The sequence below is a fragment of the Mesoplodon densirostris genome, chromosome 9 (genome assembly GCF_025265405.1).
Source record: "Mesoplodon densirostris isolate mMesDen1 chromosome 9, mMesDen1 primary haplotype, whole genome shotgun sequence".
NCBI classification, from domain to species: domain Eukaryota; kingdom Metazoa; phylum Chordata; class Mammalia; order Artiodactyla; family Ziphiidae; genus Mesoplodon; species Mesoplodon densirostris.
In genome coordinates, this window is record NC_082669.1 from 107,805,731 (window position 1) to 107,824,870 (window position 19,140).

The window sequence follows — 19,140 nt, forward strand, 5'->3', positions numbered from 1 at the left end:
CCCTCCCACTGCCCCCTCCCCTTCCTAAGGAAAAAGCTGAGGCTCTGCCGGGAGCCACAGAGCAGACGCGGCTGAAGCCGACATGGGCAACTTGAAGAGCGTGGGCCAGGAGCCCGGGCCACCCTGCGGCCTGGGGCTAGGGCTGGGCCTCGGGCTGTGCAGCAAGCAGGGCCCGGCCTCCCCAGCACCCGAGCCCAGCCGGGCACCGGCACCCGCACCCCCGCCCGCGCCAGACCACAGGTGAGGGCTGCAGAGGCTAGGAACAGGTGGCAGGGGGGCAGGTCAAGGCCTAAAGGCCCAGCTTGGAAGGGCTGGAGCCTGCAGCCCAGTCAGGAGGGCCAGGTCGCCAACCCAAACGGCTGTCAGCGTGGACAGAACAAGATGGTCAGGGAGGCTCAGACAAGAGACCGGGATCCAGGCCGGCAGGCAACAGGTGAAGGTCGGGGGTAAGAGTGCCAGCTTACCAGGTGCAAAGGGCCAGGGTCTGAATGCTGCTCTGCTGCCAAGAGCTGTTTGACTTTGAGCAAGTTACTTAACCTCTCTGAACCTCCATTTATACAAAATATGGATATAGCAGTACTTGACCCCATGGAGTTGTTGTTAAGTTTCTAGTTCACGGTAAGACCGACAAACAGCCATGATTATTTAAGAGGAGTGGAAAGGAGCTGGGGAGAGGTAGGTACAAGGGAGTGAGAGGATGGGGGAGAGACCGAGGCACTCGGGAGGAACTGAGAAGGGAGAGCAGCTAGGCCCTTTTCCCCTGCTCCAGACCCCTCCTCCCACTGGCCATCAACCCCAAAACTGACCCTGCAGCCCCAGACCCCAGCAGGGGCGCCCCTGGGGCAGAGGTCCCTGGAGAGAGTAAGGACGCAGCCCGAGGCCAAGTGGGGTGACAGGCCAGCCGGGGTGGCCGGGCTGCAGGCAGCTCTGCGCGGAAGGGCGAAGGGGCCAGGGGGCCTGGCTGCACAGGCGCACGGAGGCCTGCGTCCCTCCCTTCCTCCCCGAGGCTGGGCTGGCAGCCCTGGGAGGAAGTGATAAGGCCTCTGAGGCGGGAGGGAAATCTGGGCTGAGGAATCCCTGCTGGGGTTTCCTGGGGCTCCGTCCCCTCCAGGCCGGGCTCATCTCAACCTCAGGGGGCTGGACACCCCACGTCCAGAGGAGGCAGTGGGGATGAGGACCCAGCCTTGGTCCAGGGCCTCAGGATCCCAGCGCCGCAGCCCCGGGAGCCCAGGGTCTGGCTGAGCATCCAGAGGAGTGAGGCGGGCCTGGGTGGAGAAGGGGCGGCTCTGCCCGTGCGGCCCTTGGCAAGATCCTTGACTTCTCCGAGCCTCAGACCTCTCATCTGTAAACGGGGTGCACTATTGCTTACCTTCCAAGGCTGTTGCGAGGGCTGGGAGGAAGGGTGAGAAAGCACATGGCAAGCAAGCAAGCAATCATTGGATGCTTAATGCTGTCGGAGAGGTCTCTGGGGCACGTCCAAAGGGTCACACACTTTTCTCCCATGACCCCAGCCCGGCTCCCAACAGCCCCCAGCTAACCCGGCCTCCAGAGGGGCCCAAGTTCCCTCGCGTGAAGAACTGGGAGGTGGGGAGCATCACCTACGACACTCTGTGTGCGCAGTCACAGCAGGTAAGGCCTGGAGCCCCCCATATCCCAAGTCAAGGTCAAGATGGCTGAGGCCCGTCCCCTCAAAGGGAGAGGAGACCGGGAAGAACCTGACGAGCTAAGGAACGTGCAAGGGGCTTTGATCACTCTCAGCCTCCCTAACCCAGCCCAACCTCCCGGCTATATCCAGTCTGGGGGCGGGGGGGACCCAACCCACACCTCCCGGGACCCTCCCTCCCTCTGCCCCAGACTCTGCCTCCAGGCCCTGCCCCCCAGCCCCAATCTGGTCCTGACCTGATGCTCCCTCCTCTCTTGGCCACCGCCCCCCACCCCAACCCAGGACGGGCCCTGCACCCCCAGACGCTGCCTAGGCTCCCTGGTGTTTCCACGGAAACTGCAGAGCCGACCCTCCCAGGGCCCTCCACCCGCCGAGCAGCTGCTGATCCAGGCCAGGGACTTCATCAACCAGTACTACAGCTCCATCAAGAGGTAAGCCCCTCCCCCGAGACCCGCAGCCCACCCTCGCCAAGCCCTCACCAAGCCTGGGGGCCCTCCCCCGCCCACGGCTTCCTCTTGCTCCCCTCTCCTCCCCAGGAGCGGCTCCCAGGCTCACACAGAGCGGCTTCAGGAAGTGGAAGCCGAGGTAGCAGCCACGGGCACGTACCAGCTTCGTGAGAGCGAGCTGGTGTTCGGGGCCAAGCAGGCCTGGCGCAACGCCCCCCGCTGCGTGGGCCGGATCCAGTGGGGGAAGCTGCAGGTGAGGCTGGCTAGCCAGCACCCAGTGTGGGGACGGGGGACACAGGAGAGGAAAAGATGGGGTGCAACAGTTCCTGAGGCTTCCCGAGGGGGTCCCGAGCAGTGGGGAGACCCCGCCCATTCCCTCTACCCCAGGGGAGCCCACAGCCCGGCAGCTAACACCTGGTCATTAAGCCCCATAGCAGCACCTTGGCTGTCCGGTGGGGAGAATCACCCAGATGGACAGAGGGACGCACTGAGTAGGTGAGGACAGCTGAGCGGTGATCCCTGGGGGGTGTGGTCAGAGCAACGAGAGCAGTTCTTCCAAAAAAGGCCCCCGGGCTTCCCTGGCAGCGCAGTGGTTGAGAGTCCGCCTGCCGATGCGGGGGACACGGGTTCGTGCCCCGGTCCGGGAAGATCCCACATGCCGCAGAGCGGCTGGGCCCATGAGCCATGGCCACTGAGCCTGCGCATCTGGAGCCTGTGCTCCGCAAAGGGAGAGGCCACAGCAGTGAGAGGCCCGTGTACCGCAAAAAAAAAAAAAAAAAAAAAAAGGCCCCCGCTTGCCCAGCCCAGCGTCCTCACCCCAAACACACTGCTCCCTCCCAGTCCCCCAGAGCCTGGGCCTCACACCCTCCTTCACACGCCCTGCCATGTGACTCAAGCTCCCCTGGGCTACTGGAACAGCCTGTGGCCCGGCCCTACCAGAAATAAGCTGACCCACAGGGGAACTGGATCCATGACCTTGGCCTCCTTAGTTGTAACCGGACACCAGAGATTTTGGAAGAAAGCCATGTGCTGAGTAAATCCCAAAGGAGGCTCAAATAAAATCAGAACAATCCTGTCTGACACTTAACAAAACGCTTGAACTTGTTCAAAGCTCTAGCTCAACTCTGAACCCATCAGAGATTCCGTATTTGACCCCGCTGTTGGCCCCAGGCCAGCCACTGTCACCGCTGACCCTATCACCAACACAAGTCCCCTCCTCCCTGAAGCAGGAAAGGGACCTCCCAGCCTCTTGCTGGGGCCTCCACCCCACCAGTCAGGATGGCTCCTCCTTGCTTCGGAATGTCAGGATGGGCAGAGTCCCCGGAGGCCACCTACTGCAGCCACCCCAATTCCCATCATCCGTGTGCTCAAGGAGAGTCAGAAGACTGGCTGGGGTCACCTGCTTTTGCTTGAGCACCATGAGAAATGGGGAACTCGCCACCCACACCCCCAGGTGGCACCCCCATCAGTTGGTGCCCTGCCCCGATCATCAGTTTGGCAGTGACTGTGTCCCTCCTCTGTACCAGGTGCCAGGTCAGCTTCTGTAGGGATGGGGAGACACTTGCCCCGGCAAGCAGATAAGGAACAGGCCAGACTATGCCGGGTGTGTGGGGTGCAGGGCAGGAAGGGTCAGTGTGGGTGCAAATGGTCAGGGAGGCTCCTGAGAGGAGAAAGAACCATGGTTCACAGCTTGTGACCCCCCCCACCAGCCTTCGAAGGCTGCAGACAAGGTCACTAGTCCCTGCCCTGCGTCCTTGCCTTCTCCTGGGGCTGATACTCAAGATCCCCATCTCCCTCCTGTCTCCCTGCCTCGGATGGCTCAGGTGTTTGATGCACGGGATTGCAGCTCTGCACAGGAGATGTTCACCTACATCTGCAACCACATCAAGTACGCCACCAACCGGGGCAACCTCCGGTAAGTGCCCCCCGCCCTGCTCGAGACCCCGACCCCTCCCCCAGGCACAGGCAGTGAACTTGGGCTCTGACCAGCTCTCGTCCCCACGTCAGTTCGGCCATCACAGTGTTCCCCCAGCGCACTCCGGGCCGCGGAGACTTCCGAATCTGGAACAGCCAACTGGTGCGCTACGCGGGCTACAGGCAGCAGGACGGCTCCGTGAGGGGGGACCCAGCCAATGTGGAGATCACCGAGGTGGGCGTGGGCAGGTGGAAGCGGGGAGGCCAGCCCGAGGGCTCTGGGAGGAGGCAAAAGGGTCCAGTCAAAGAGCGGTCAGCGCAGCAGGGAGAGGCGACCTCATTGAGACGAAGGATGGGAGATGCCAAAGAAGGAGGTCCCTGAGGAGGACACAAGGTTGGGCCCCTCATTCCCATCTGCGGCCCCTCTCCCCGCAGCTCTGCATCCAGCACGGCTGGACCCCAGGAAACGGCCGCTTTGATGTACTGCCCCTGCTGCTCCAGACCCCAGATGAGGCTCCAGAACTGTTTGTTCTGCCCCCCGAACTGGTCCTCGAGGTGCCCCTGGAGCACCCCACGTGAGCACGAGAGGGGCCGGGACGGGTGGAGGAGGGGGCTGCCCAGGGGATGGCCAGGTAGGCAAGGCTCCACAGGGCTGATCCCACGCCCTCACGCCCCCAGGCTGGAGTGGTTCTCGGCCCTGGGCCTGCGCTGGTACGCCCTCCCAGCAGTGTCCAATATGCTGCTGGAAATTGGGGGCCTGGAGTTCCCTGCAGCCCCCTTCAGCGGCTGGTACATGAGCACGGAGATTGGCACGCGGGACCTGTGTGATCCTCACCGCTACAATATCCTGGAGGTGAGGACCAGTGGGGCGGGGGGGTTGGGGGCATGTACAGGATGTCGGCAACATGGAGAATCTGAACAAGGTCAGGTCCGGTCTGCCTCCTGACCTAGAACTGCAGAGGAGGGCTCTGGGACCACCAAGGTCAGGGCAAAGGGGTGTACGTGCCTGCGTGAGAAGACGCAGTTATTTTTCTGGGGATAGGAGCTGCAGCTGTAGCTTTCATCAGTTTCTCAAAGCATATTTTGACTCAAAACATGTTAAAACCCATTTTAGAGATGAGAAATTAAGGCCCGGGGCTGAGAAGTGGCCGGCCCCAGGGCCCCTCTCTGCCCTGTGGTGCCTTTGCAGGCAGGAACCTGAATCAGCCCCAAATGAAGCAGTCAGGCCTCCTGCTGGCCACCCACCCACCCTCACCCCTTCCACTCATGAGCTGGAGACAAAAATGTTCTCCGCCCACCCTCCCCCACCCCCTGCCAACCATTGCTGTGCACCCCTGCTCCCAGGATGTGGCCGTCTGCATGGACCTGGATACCCGGACCACCTCATCCCTGTGGAAAGACAAGGCAGCCGTGGAAATCAACTTGGCTGTGCTGCACAGTTACCAGGTACACAGGCCCCAACTGGCCAGGAGCGCAAGGGACTGGGGCTGGAAGAGAGGGAGGCACTTAGAAACTGGGCCGGGGGTCGGAGAAAGCTGGAAGGAGTTCCCGAGTCTGAGCGCCATGGGGCCCGCCAGGCCTGTAGTCCCAGGCGCTGTAATTATGGGAACCTAGCCGATTAGGGCATGCTCAGTAATTCTGGTCCCCAGGGCATACTGGGTATTGCAGTTTGTGGGACCCACTGGATTCTGGAAACTCTAATTCCAGGACGAGGGCGTGCTGAGCATTGTAATTTGAGGAAACGAGTGCCTGCTGAGTACTTCTATGTGGTCTCAAGGGTTTCGGCTATTTTGGTGTGGGAGGCATACAGAGAACACAGATTGGAGCTCCTTTTTTTTTTTTTTTTTTTCTTTTTGCGGTATGCGGGCCTCTCGCTGTTGTGGCCTCTCCCGTTGCGGAGCACAGGCTCCGGACGCGCAGGCCCAGCGGCCATGGCTCACGGGCCCAGCCGCTCCACGGCATGTGGGATCTTCCCGGACCGGGGCACGAACCCGTGTCCCCTGCATCGGCAGGCGGACTCTCAACCACTGCGCCACCAGGGAGGCCCTGGAGCTCCTTTTGCCTGCTGAATTTGGAGCCTGACCACGCGTGCCGCAGTTAGGGACGACACCGGTTCAGGGAAGACCGTAGATGTTAGGTTTGGGGTGGCGGACGCGCAGGGCCTGAGGGCTGAGTCTAAGCCCGTCCCGCCTGCCCGCCCTCACCCCAGCTCGCCAAAGTGACCATTGTGGACCACCACGCTGCTACAGCCTCCTTCATGAAGCACCTGGAGAACGAGCAGAAGGCCAGGGGGGGCTGCCCTGCCGACTGGGCCTGGATCGTGCCCCCCATCTCGGGCAGCCTCACTCCAGTCTTCCATCAGGAGATGGTCAACTACATCCTGTCCCCTGCTTTCCGCTACCAGGTGCCCACCCCACTGGCTCATGCCCACCATGCCAGCTCTAACTGAGCAGCCCCAGGGGCCTCCAGCCTTCTGTTCTCTCTCCTTACCTCTCCCTCCACTCCCGCCCCCACCCCATCGCTTCCCTGTAGCCAGACCCCTGGAAGGGGAGCACAGCCAAGGGCACCGGCATCACCAGGAAGAAGACCTTTAAGGAAGTGGCCAAGTAGGTGCCCTGGGAGGGCTGCCCTCCCTCCCACACACCCAGACCCTCCCCCCACCCATCGCCAGCAGTGGTCTGGGCACTCCACCCCTCCACACCCACCAAGACCTTGCTTGGGTCACGCGCCTGGGGAGGGCCTGTCTCTGTGCGCCTGGGACCCCTTCACCCCACCCTTGCCCACAGTGCGGTGAAGATCTCTGCCTCACTCATGGGCACCGTGATGGCGAAGCGAGTGAAGGCGACGATTCTGTACGCCTCCGAGACCGGCCGGGCCCAGAGCTATGCACAGCAGCTGGGGAGGCTCTTCCGGAAGGCCTTCGACCCTCGGGTAGGACTGAGCCCAGAGGGCAGGGATCTGAAAAGAAGCGGGGGGGGGGTCTGCCCCCACCTTCAGACACACCCTGGAGAACAGGAGAGGGTCACAAGGCAGGGCCCACGAGGAACCCCGGGATCCTCAGGGATTCAGGGACGGAGTCGGGGCCTGAATCTTGCCCTGCCGAGAGGGCTAGAATAAAAAGAAGCAGGACAGCGCAGCACAAGTCCCCAGGACATGGTCTTCTCCTTGGCCACAGGTCCTGTGCATGGATGAGTATGACGTGGTGTCCCTGGAGCACGAGACGCTGGTGGTGGTGGTGACCAGCACCTTTGGGAACGGCGATCCCCCAGAGAATGGAGAGGTGAGGCCTGCCAGGAAAGGGGCCGCTGGGAATGAAGGGAGACTCACAATTGGAATGGCTGGGCAGGACCCCCAACCCCATGATGGAAAGCGGAGATGCCGTGAGAGTAGGAGCGTGGACAGTCCACTGGGACCCAAGGGCCTGCACAAGCCACACTCCAGGCCCACCCTTGCGGCTGCCCGCACACATACACACACACACAGACACACCTGCTTAGCTGGGTCCCCAAGTCACTTCCATTATCAGAGCAAGTGCTTAATACACGGAAGGCACTTCCTGGCTGGCCAGGCATTGATAAATGGGAAAGACGGCACTTAAAGCGGGATCTCAGCTTTGTCATTTCTTCTTTTCTTAACAAAAGAAAAGAGCACTGCTCAGATGCCAACAGAGATTAGGAAACTGCACTTTCTGAACAAATCTTGAAAGAAACAAACTAGAGACCCACCACTGAATACGTTATTGTTAATCACTGTCCTTCCTGCTTCTCTGTCTCTGGCCACCCCCAGGAGCATTCATTTCTGGAGCCCTTATCTGCTTCTGTTTCTAAATGCCTTCTCAGCACTAAGTACCTCCTCAAGTCCCCTAGAGCAGAATGCTCACGGAAGCCTTCTCCCCTGCCTTGCTGCCCATTCAGTCCTGCTTCTGATCTGCCTTTTAAAGAAACTAGAGTCACTCACTTTTTTCAGTACAAAAGTAAGAGTTACATCCATGTGACCCACAACCCTATCAAGACAGAGAACATTTCCATCACTTAGAAAGTCCCCTTGTCAACTCCCCAAGTCAAGCCACCTCCCCATCTCCCCACCAAAGGCGACCACCGTCCTGAGTCCTATCGCCTGGTCTAGAACATCACAGATAGGGGAGCACGGTATGCTGGCTTCTTTCACTCACCCTGCTTTGGACGTTCATCTCGCTGTTGAGTGATTCAGTGGTTCATTCCTCTCTGTGGCTGAGCCACACCCGTGGCATGAGCCGCTTATTTCTCTCCTTCACTGCTGACGGACACCTGGGCCATTTCCAGCGCTTGGCTATTGTGAATAAAGCTGTTATGAACATTTCTGTACAAGGCTTTTGTGGCCTTATGTTTTCATTTCTCTTGGATAAATACCTAGGAGTGGGACTGCTAGGTCAGTGGGTAGATGTTATGTTTAACTTTTTTTTTCTTTTTTTTAATGAAACTGCCGTACAGCCAAACCAACTGAACTGAACCCTTAAGTTCCGTGCATTTCAATGTATGTACACTTTACCTCAAATTTTTCTAAATGGAGCAAACCTAGGAATTTGCCCTACAGAAAGTGGCATATATTTACTAACAACACAAACAAGAATATTTATAGCAGCACTGTTCATGATATCCCCACACTGGAAACAGTTCCCCACACTGGAAACAGTTCAAATGACTCTCAGCCGTAGAATGGATAAATACATCACGGTCTATTCAAATGCAATGCAGCAATGAGGTGAACAAAATACAACCACACCCAACAAAACAGATGAATCTCAAACATCACACAGAGGGAAAGAAGCCAGACACGAAAGAATCAGACCATGGGCTCACTTTGTATCAGCTTCAGAAAGAGGCAAAACAATTCCGTGGGGTTTTAATCAGGGGACCGGGTGGTTACCCCAGAGAGGGGGTGGGGAGTAAATGGGGTGGGGTGACCCCAAGGTGACTTCTAGGATGCTGGTGATGTTTCTTGACGGGATGCTGATTACACAGGTAGGTTCAGTTTACAAAAATCCGTAAAGCTGTGCATTTATAACATGGGTGCTTTTCTGTATGTACATTACACTTCAAGAAAATGTTCAACAAATAAAATTAAGGTAGTACTTGCTAATTACGGTGAACCTATAGACTCATCATCTAAATGCATCTACAGTTAACTCTAGGATATTATGGCCTTGCCGCGTTTTGGGTTTTCCTGTGTAAAGATTGTCGCGTGTAGTTCTAAGCTATTTCCGTGACAGCATATGATACAGCTCAGCTTTCTAGAAGATATCAGTGCCACTAGTGATCAAGGCAATGCAGGGAGACTGAGAGCCATTTTCCACCTATCAGACTGGACTGGTCACATCCAGTGTGGACAGAGCATTCCTCTATCCTGATGCTAGAGGACCATTTGACTGCGCCACCAAGCTTTTAAATCCTCTGACTCAGCAGTTCCACGTCTAAGGACTACCCTACTGAAATACGCAAAGGAGGAAACAGGCGTATATGAGTGTTCGAGCATTGTGCATAGACCATCCAGATGTCCCCAGGCAAGGGGAAGTCTCATACATGATGGTACCTACAAATGATGGGATGCTATGTAGTCATTCGAAAGAATGAGGTCTGGCACTTCCCTGGCAGTCCAGTGGTTAGGACTCTGTGCTTCCACTGCAGGGGGCCCGGGTTTGATCCCTGGCCAGGAAACTAAGATCCCACAAGCCGCATAGTGCGACCAAAAAAAAAAAAAAAAGAATGAGGTCAATCTTGGTGTGTTGACCTGGAAGGATATCCATGATAGGTTATCGACAAAAAGCAGGTAAACATAATATGATCCCATTTTTACTTTAAAAAATAAACTATAGAAAGTTTAACACCTGTCCATGGTACACATGACTTGGGGGATGAGACTGGAGGGAAGGGAAGGGTAGAGTTTCTCTTTTATTACTTTACACCCTTCTGTAATGTTTTCAAAAAGGCAATACCTCTTTTTTGAAATGTTCAAAACAAATTAAAATTTAAGGTCATAAATAATAATAACAAGGGCCAGTCCAGTGTAGTATGAACTTCTGTATAGTTTGAAATAAAACAAAACTAATCGTGATGCCAACGTTTGCCCTCGCCAGAGTTTTGCAGCAGCCCTGATGGAGATGTCGGGCCCCTACAACAGCTCCCCTCGGCCAGAACAACACAAGTGAGTAGGGATGGGAGTTTTGGGGGTGGGGGGACAGGGAAGCATCTGGAGACACAAAAGGAAAGGAGGGGGCTTCCCCGGTAGCGCAGTGGTTGAGAGTCCGCCTGCCGATGCGGGGGACATGGGTTCATGCCCCAGTCCAGGAAGATCCCACATGCCGCGGAGCGGCTGGGCCCGTGAGCCATGGCCGCTGGGCCTGCGCATCCGGAGCCTGTGCTCCGCAACGGGAGAGGCCACAGCAGTGAGAGGCCCGGCTCCGCACGTCATTTTCCCAACAAGCTGGAGGACAGCTGAGCGGAGGCCTCAGCCCTCACGCAGCCTCAGGACACCCTCTTCCTCCTCTTCCTTGTGACCCCCCAACTCCAGGCCCTGGGGCTTTAAGGGGCCGTCAGTCCTGAGGTCTTCAGAGACAGGAGGGGAGGCAGGGCCTGGAGGCTCAGAGACACCCTGGGGCCGCAGCCCCAATCCCAAGCCTGCTCCGGAGACCCTGAGGCTGTCCCCCGGCCACGTCTGGGCCCCTCCTGGTCTCCAGTCCCCTGTGACACCCCGTCTCCCTCCTCTCTTGCAGGAGTTACAAAATCCGCTTCAACAGCGTCTCCTGCTCAGACCCGCTGGTGTCCTCCTGGCGGCGGAAGAGGAAGGAGTCCAGTAATACCGACAGCGCAGGGGCGCTGGGGACCCTCAGGTCCGGGGAGGCTTGGCGAGGGGAGCCACGGGGGAGGCAAGCTGCCTGGGCCCAGGGGGAGCGGGGGACGAGGTGGCCTCCGCTGATGGCTCCCTGCACCCCAGGTTCTGTGTGTTTGGGCTGGGCTCCCGGGCGTACCCCCATTTCTGCGCCTTTGCTCGTGCGGTGGACACGCGGCTGGAAGAGCTGGGAGGGGAGCGGCTGCTTCAGCTGGGCCAGGGCGATGAGCTCTGCGGCCAGGAGGAGGCCTTCCGTGGCTGGGCCCAGGCTGCCTTCCAGGTGAGCCCCCGGGCTCGTCCCGACATCTCGCTCCCGCCACCCTCCCCCCCCCAATTCTGAGTCACTCCAGCCTGGACATCTGCTCCCGAGACCTGCCATACCTACAGAGGCGGGGCCCTCACTGATGCCCGGGCTCGTTGGGTTCTCTGGCCCCTTCCTGTTCCTCCAAAATCCACCCTCGTTTTACCACTGCACAGCCAGCCCTTCTGGCTGAGTCGAATGGTGAGGGACGACATGGCCCTGACAGCACGGGTGTCCGGGCCCCTGCAGGCGCAGGCGGGAGCCTCAGGCCTGCTCGGGCTGTCCACCCCCTCCCCCAAGGGCACAGAGGGAGGGGCGCAGGGCAGGATGGAGGGAGAAGGGAAGGATCAAGAGAGGGTTAGTCAGAGGCAAGGGCTGAAGCTGAGAAACTACAGGAAGTCTGAGGCTAGGCAGGTTTGGGGCGGTGCCTGGACTGGAGGGGGTCCTAGGCTAGGGGAGTACAGGAGGGGCCAGCCCAGAGCTATGACTTCCTAAGCCTGGGCTTCCTCCAGAGCAGCTCTGCCTGGTCTGGGGATCATGCCCAGAGCTGAACGGGCCTCCTTCTCGCAGTCCTAACACTGCTCCAGGGCAGCGCTGGCCCCACCAAGGTCCCCAGGCTTGAGCTCAGCGGGTCTGGACTGATGGCAAGCAGGAGGGCATCCCAGCAGGAGGGCATCCCAGCAGGAGGGCATCCCAGCAGGAGGGCATCCCAGGAGGAGGGCCGGCCAGCACAGGTGGAGTGTTTGTTGGGGAGAAGAAGAGGGAACGGGAAACAAGACTAAAGAATCCAGACAAAGGGAATCGGCAGGAAGCTGCGAGTGGGGCAAGAGAAGGGAGGAGAGGGCATGAGGCTTGGGGACACCACTTTAGAGACACAGGGCCAACGGGAGGAGCATCCAACCAGAAGCAGGAAGGCTCTGAGCTAAGCAGGGTGGGAGCAGTGGGGGTAGGAAGGAAGGGAGGGGGCCAAGGAAGGAAGGAAGACTCTACACACACAAAAGAAAGATTAGCAGGACTGGTGATAGATACGGATGGGAGAAACCAGTCATGGGTGAGCCCTAGATTTCAAGCTGATGGCCGGCCAAGCTGTTTGCCAGGCTTGCACCTGAGCAGAAACAAATAGGATACACACCCTCCCGGGGTCCTGCCCCAGGGGCCCCCTCTAGCCCCTGGTGTGCAGTGCAGGGGAAGACAGACCAGCCAGAGACTCCTCCCAAGGCCACCGGAATTCTGTGCCCACTCCAGGAGCTCTTAAGGGCTTTATGTAAGCATGTCATTTAATCTTCAGCAGACCCTAAGGAGGTGTAAAGATGGGGAAACAGAGGCCTGCAAGCGGTTAAGTCTAGGAGTGAGAATGTGAACACAGGTCTGAACGCATAGATGCGTTCGCTGAAGCTTCCGTGTGTCAACCTCTGTGCTCCTTGGGACACGAGATTAACACTCACCAGATTAACTAACAAATGGACGTGACAAAAATACATGCAAAGGAATAGCTAACACAGCGGCCAAGACACGAAATGGGCCGAAGGACACGATGCCGTCGGCCTCAGCCTCCGTTTGGGTTCCGTTCTCCCTCCTGCCCCCAGGGGTGCCTGTCCCACAGGTGCGAGCCTGAGACCGGCGCCTCTGCTCTGGCAGCCCCAGGAATGGGATGTGGTGACTGGGGCCCCAGCAGGCCCAGCTCCATCCCCCGCATCAGCGCCGCTGAGCTGAGCTCCTCGCTGCCCAGGGCCTCAGCCCTCACCTCCTCACCCCCCAGGCCTCCTGTGAGACGTTCTGCGTGGGGGAGGATGCCAAGGCCGCGGCCCAGGACATCTTCAGCCCCAAACGGAGCTGGAAACGCCAGAGGTACCGGCTGAGCGCCCAGGCCGAGGGCCTCCAGCTGCTGCCAGGTGCGGCCCTGATTTCACCCTGACTCTGCTGAACCCCCAGCTCCCCTGGGGCCCGGGACCGACTCACTCAGGGGCCAGGCCAAGGTCCCTGGCTCCAACGCTGTCTCATCTGCCCCCCGCCCCTCAGGCCTGATCCACGTGCACAGGCGGAAGATGTTCCAGGCCACAGTCCTCTTGGTGGAAAACCTGCAAAGCAGCAAGTCCACGTGAGGAGGACCAATGGGCCCCACCACGCCGGCCCCTGCCCCTCGTCCCCCAGACCCTGACTCTGCCCCCCTCCTGCCCAGTCCTCCTATAACTGCCCCCTCTCCCCACCCCCAGCCGGGCCACGATCCTGGTGCGCCTGGACACTGGAGGCCAGGAGGGGCTCCAGTACCAGCCGGGGGACCACATAGGCATCTGCCCGCCCAACCGGCCGGGGCTCGTGGAGGCGCTGATGAGCCGCGTGGAGGACCCGCCGCCGCCCACCGAGTCTGTGGCAGTGGAGCAGCTGGAGAAGGGCAGCCCAGGTGAGGGGGCTCCACCCCTCTGGTCCCCAGGGTCCCCTCAGGATCTGGTGGAAGGTGGCCACCTCCACTCACAGGCAGTGTGCCGCCTCCTGACGGGCTGGCCTTGTTGCTGGACGGTCCACTGAGGGCGGCTCCCTTCTCAGAACTCCCCGACACCCCCGCCGCAGAAAGCCGCCCCTCCCTCTGGGCTTCTTCCAAAGGCTTCCCCACTCCACCCACCTCCGGCAGCCTAGCCCGCTCTGTAGCTGGCATCGGGTCTACCTTCTGCTGCACCAGTACCTGGAGTTCAAACAAGCTGGGTGGGGAAAGGCAGGAGCCCAGACCACCCCAGTCCAGCAGGGGCCCTCAAACACACACACACACACACACACACACACACACACACACACTCACACTCACACACACACTCACACTCACAGGGGCTGGCCATACAGGCCCACCACCACTGTTCGAGGCCCAGGCCTCTGATAAGACACCGTGAGGTGGTTCGTCCCCCTGTACTCCCCAGACAATGCAATTCCAGCTCGGCCCCTTCCTCAGAGCTCCCCGTACACCCCCGCAGGTGGCCCTCCTCCCGGCTGGGTGCGGGACCCCCGGCTGCCCCCGTGTACGCTGCGCCAGGCTCTCACCTTTTTCCTCGACATCACCTCCCCGCCCAGCCCTCAACTTCTTCGACTGCTGAGCACCCTGGCTGAAGAGCCCAGTGAACAGCAAGAGCTCGAGACCCTCAGCCAGGTGGGGGCCACCCCAGTGGGGAGCAGGGGCCGGTGAGGTAGGACGAGCCAGGAGGGGAGCCCACCTGGCTATCGTGCCGGGGCTCTAAGACCCAGCTCTGGAGTTCCTACTCACCTCTGAATTCTCTCGCCTTAAAGAAGCACGGAGGGGACTTCCCTGGCGGCCCAGTGGTTAAGACTCTGCGCTTCCACAGCAGGGGGTGTGGGTTCAATCCCTGGTTGGGGAACTAAGATCCCACATGCCACACAGCACAGCCAAAAGGATGAAAAAAAAAAAAAAAAAAAAGCACGGAGGGGCTTCTCTGGTGGCGCAGTGGTTGAGAGTCCACCTGCCAATGCAGGGGACACGGGTTCGTGCCCCGGTCCGGGAAGATGGGCCATGGCCACTGAGCCTGCGCGTCCGGAGCCTGTGCTCCGCAACAGGAGAGGCCCGCGTAACAAAAAAACAAAAAAACAAAAAAAAAAGCACGGAGAAGGTGCTCAGGAAATGTTTGTTGGCCTGAACTACTGAGGAGGGAGAAACCCCAGGAGGCTTAGCTCCGGAGGGGTCAAGAAGGGAGGTCATCAGGCAGGGCTAGCAGGTTCCAAGCTCACTGCCCCCCGCCCCCGCCAGGACCCCCGACGCTACGAGGAGTGGAAATGGTTCCGCTGCCCCACCCTGCTGGAGGTGCTCGAGCAGTTTCCGTCCGTGGCACTGCCCGCCCCGCTGCTCCTCACTCAGCTGCCCCTGCTCCAGCCCCGGTACTACTCGGTCAGCTCAGCACCCAGCACCCATCCAAGAGAGATCCACCTCACAGTAGCTGTGCTGGCATACAGGACCCAAGGTGAGGCTGGGGAGCAGGGGCAGGGCCACACCGTGACCCCGGGATGGACCCTCACTGGCCCCCTCCCTCCCCAACCCCCTAGATGGGCTGGGTCCCCTGCACTACGGAGTCTGCTCCACGTGGCTGAGCCAGCTCAAGACTGGAGACCCCGTACCCTGCTTCATCAGGGGGTAAGTGAGCACTGCGGGGGAGGGGGGCAGGAGAGGTGCCAAGAAGAGAGTGTCTGTCCAAGCAGGGGTGGCAGAGTGCATCACAGATGGCCGAGGACAGGTGCAGAGATCGGCAGGCCGTTGCACAGGGTGAGGGTGGAAGCTTTGGTGAAGGGTGTGATTGGGAGCAGGGACGCTCCACTTAACATATCCAGGACGGGGCACCCATTTCACAACTCTGGCTAAATTTGGGGCCTTTCACTAATTTGGACTTAGGGTCCTATCTTGAAACTGCATTTCCCAGAGATGGGGCTGGAATTCCATCCAGCAGGCCCTGTTGCTTTCAGACGGTGTACTGTGTTCCTCCCTACATCTCCGGGGTCAGTCTGATGTTGGCAGGCAGGTACTTGGGAACCGTGCCCTATCTGCATTTAGTCTGGGGAGAACTGGTTAGGTTACCACAGTAACACTGAGCACTGAAGGAAAGTGAAGGATCTCAGGATACCCTTCCCTCCTGCTGTGTTCAGAAGTCCTGCCCCATCCAGCACCCAGGAGCTGGAAGTCTCAGGTGGAACAAAGAAGTGTTCCCAGGATGGCACCAGCTAGGCCTAGTGACCCAAACCCATCCAGCCGGCTAAATTACAGATAAACTGCCAATCTAGTGAATACAAACCAAATGCCAATGTCGAGGCTATGGTTTAAAATAAAGACACTCAGTGAACCTATTATGAACTAAAAGGCTGTCTGTCCTTCCCTTCCCCATACTTTCTATATCTCCTGAACTGAGACATCAAAACATTCTTCAATTCAAATTTAAGCTTTATTTCCTTTGACCCAACCTGCAGAAACCACAGGTCCAGGAGGTTTCTGCCAATCAGCAGAGTTCTTTTATCAAACACTTTGCGTTTACAACGAGCTAGGCACAAGCATTAACTCATTTTCAGTGGAAGCTGAGTTCTCCTCTCTCTAACCTGCTGAGGTTGATAAGAATGGGGGATGTGGGGAAACAAAGTGGGCCTGATGGCGGGTCTCTTGGCTAGGGCTCCCTCCTTCCGGCTGCCGCCTGATCCCAGCTTGCCCTGCATCCTCGTGGGCCCAGGCACTGGCATCGCCCCCTTCCGGGGATTTTGGCAGGAGCGGCTACACGACATCGAGAGTAAAGGTGAGGCTGGGGCCCAAGGGAATGACAGGAAGGCAGGAGGGAGTCACACAACTTAGGGGCACAGAAGAGCAGGGGGCTAGCAGGCAGGAACCAGGTAGGAAAGAGGACAAGGAACAGGGCCACAAAGGTGAAAAGAAGTTTATCAGACCAGGGGGTCAGGGGCCTAGAGGCGAGGGCAGCGCCCTGTTGGTCTGGCTTCCTGGTGCCCAGCACAAAGTAGTACTGGATTGGATTAACAACAAAGGGAACCCGGATGTCTGGAGAAGGTGGGGCTGGGACTCAGAAGACAGATATGCCCCAGGTGGACTCCGGACTGGGTCAGAGGTCACCTAGGTGTGTCTGAGACCCAAGGAAGCCACAGGGTGTTCAGGTTGGGCATGGGGTGCCCAGGGCAGCTGGTAAATCAAAAGAAGGGAGCTTGTGACTAAGAGGAAGGTGTGGGAGAATATGGGCTTAGAGCAGGGAAGGGGCCAGACAGCCTCAGACTGCAGCGTTGGATGATACAAAGGGCATGGAGTCAGAAGCCCCAGACGAAGCACAGCGTCACTACTGGCCATGCCACCAGAGGGAAGTCACCACCTCCTGTGACCTTCGGCTTCTCTGTAAATCAGCGTCAGGCAGGATCTCTGTGAAAGCATCCCAACTCTCCTAGAGGCCAAACAGCTGAGTGGTTGTTTCTGCCAGAAAGGGTGGGCCCCTCAGCCTGGGTGAGGGTAGACAGTGGGAGGTGTCACTAGGGCTGTGTCCCCAGGAGGGGGCTGGGGGGCTCTCCCAAGCCGCAGTGATACTTGCAGGGCTGCAGCCTGCCCCCATGACCTTGGTGTTCGGCTGCCGGTGCTCCCAGCTCGACCATCTCTACCGCGAGGAGGTGCAGGATGCCCAGCAGCGCGGGGTGTTTGGCCGCGTCCTCACCGCCTTCTCCCGGGAACCCGGCAGCCCTAAGGTGCGGGACCCTGAGGGGGCAGGGGTAACCCGAAGCGAGGGACAGGGGAAGAACCGACGTGCGCTCCAGCGGCGCGCCTAGGCCCAGGCCCAGGCCGGCCCCGGCCCCTGCGGTGCGCACCCTCCGCTCGACCCCTCAGCTCCCACCCAGTGGCGCTCAGACGCCCGCCCCCTCTAGGCTCCACCCTCGTGCCAAGGCCCCTTTGGGTCTCACCCACCCTCACCCATGCCCCGCCCCTTACTTGGCTCCGTCCCTTGAGACCCCACCCCAGAGCACCAAGGCCCCACCAGGTGCGCTGGGTATCTTTCCCGCACCCAGGACCCACCCTACCCGCTCCCCCCGGGGCATGCCCTTCCCTGCCTGGTGCCCCGCCAGGGCCTGCCCCTGACCCCGCCTCCCCTCAGACCTACGTGCAGGACATCCTACGGACGGAGCTGGCTGCTGAGGTTCACCGCGTGCTGTGCCTCGAGCGGGGCCACATGTTTGTCTGCGGTGATGTCACCATGGCAACCAGCGTCCTGCAGACGGTGCAGCGCATCTTGGCGACAGAGGGCGACATGGAGCTGGATGAGGCCGGCGACGTCATCGGCGTGCTGCGGGTGCGGAAGGGCGGGGCCGGGGGCCGCCCCCACTCGCGTGGGCAACTCCGACTTGGGTTTTGATCTTCCGCCCTCTTTCCCCCGCCAGGATCAGCAACGCTATCACGAGGACATTTTCGGGCTCACGCTGCGTACCCAGGAGGTGACAAGCCGCATACGCACCCAGAGCTTTTCCTTGCAGGAGCGGCATATGCGGGGCGCAGTGCCCTGGGCGTTCGACCCGCCCGGCTCAGACACCCCTGGCCCCTGAGAGCCCTCTTGCTTTCCGCTTCAGTTCGCGGAGAGAGGGGCCGTCAGGCCGGAACCAGCCACCTCTCCCTCCCCTCCCGAGGTGCCGTCCCACCTCTGTCCAGAGTCTGCGGAGACTGGCCTGATTCCCGGGAATATCTCTTTCTCTGTCTAGGTCTGTTTCCCTACCCCAGGTGTGAGTAAATCTGGAAGGCCGTCTCCCAGCAGTGGTATTCCAGAGCCCTTTTGTGTTATTTAGGTGAATTTTAGATTCCCCTCACCTCTCTCGGAAGTACCTTATCTTGAAGCCTGATCTCTAAATCATTCAAATATTTATTACTGAAGATTCACCATAAGAGATCAGATCAGAAGTTATGAGAGCTACTAAGATGCCTAACCCAGCGCTGTCAATTACAGTTACAGAATGAATGACAAGCTTTGTCTTTGAACTTGTGCAGACAGTGTGGAGGTGGTAATTCTTTGACAGGGAGTGCTGGAGAACAGTGGTGGTTTCCAGCCAATCACGGGCAGTTCTGTGTTGCCCCCTGATCTGGACTGAGAAGCAGGTGCAGTCGTCAGCTGACAGGAGTGGGGATTCCAGGACTAAGGTCACAAAGCTGTGCAGCAAAGCCATGAGCAAACTTTACTGCTTGTTTCAGACAGGATGAGGGGCCAGACCCGCTTCCTCAGACATCACACCAACGTGAACTCCGAAAACATCAGGCCTCTCTAGTCTTTCCACTCACACAGTCCCCATGCCCTTCCATAAGTCCCAAGGGAACCTAAACTCCAGATGTGTCTAAAGAACCTACTGGAGCTTCCCTGGTGGCGCAGTGGTTGAGAGTCCGCCTGCCGATGCAGGGGACACGGGTTCGTGCCCTGGTCCGGGAAGATCCCACATGCCGCGGAGCG

At 59.1% G+C, this 19,140-nt stretch overlaps 1 protein-coding gene across 3 annotated transcripts; it reads left to right on the top strand.

Annotated features, from left to right (window-relative positions):
- Positions 1 to 82: 82 nt before the first annotated feature.
- Positions 83 to 18,250, top strand: NOS3 (nitric oxide synthase 3). 3 transcript variants are annotated; one of them, XM_060107465.1, is made up of 26 exons: positions 83 to 240; positions 1,512 to 1,629; positions 1,946 to 2,094; positions 2,200 to 2,362; positions 3,933 to 4,024; positions 4,117 to 4,258; positions 4,459 to 4,598; positions 4,702 to 4,876; positions 5,368 to 5,469; positions 6,233 to 6,427; positions 6,556 to 6,629; positions 6,810 to 6,954; positions 7,199 to 7,303; positions 10,136 to 10,203; positions 10,772 to 10,888; positions 10,993 to 11,167; positions 12,948 to 13,080; positions 13,208 to 13,286; positions 13,402 to 13,589; positions 14,152 to 14,324; positions 14,937 to 15,147; positions 15,230 to 15,317; positions 16,337 to 16,458; positions 17,253 to 17,401; positions 17,806 to 18,000; positions 18,089 to 18,250. In XM_060107465.1, exons 1-26 carry the CDS (start codon positions 83 to 85, stop codon positions 18,248 to 18,250), a joined length of 3,618 nt encoding a protein of 1,205 aa, XP_059963448.1. The 3 variants fall into 3 exon arrangements, with proteins under 3 accessions (XP_059963448.1, XP_059963450.1, XP_059963449.1); XM_060107467.1 differs by having other exon boundaries at positions 1,512 to 1,559; positions 1,966 to 2,094; XM_060107466.1 differs by having other exon boundaries at positions 1,527 to 1,629.
- The last annotated feature ends 890 nt before the right edge of the window (positions 18,251 to 19,140 follow it).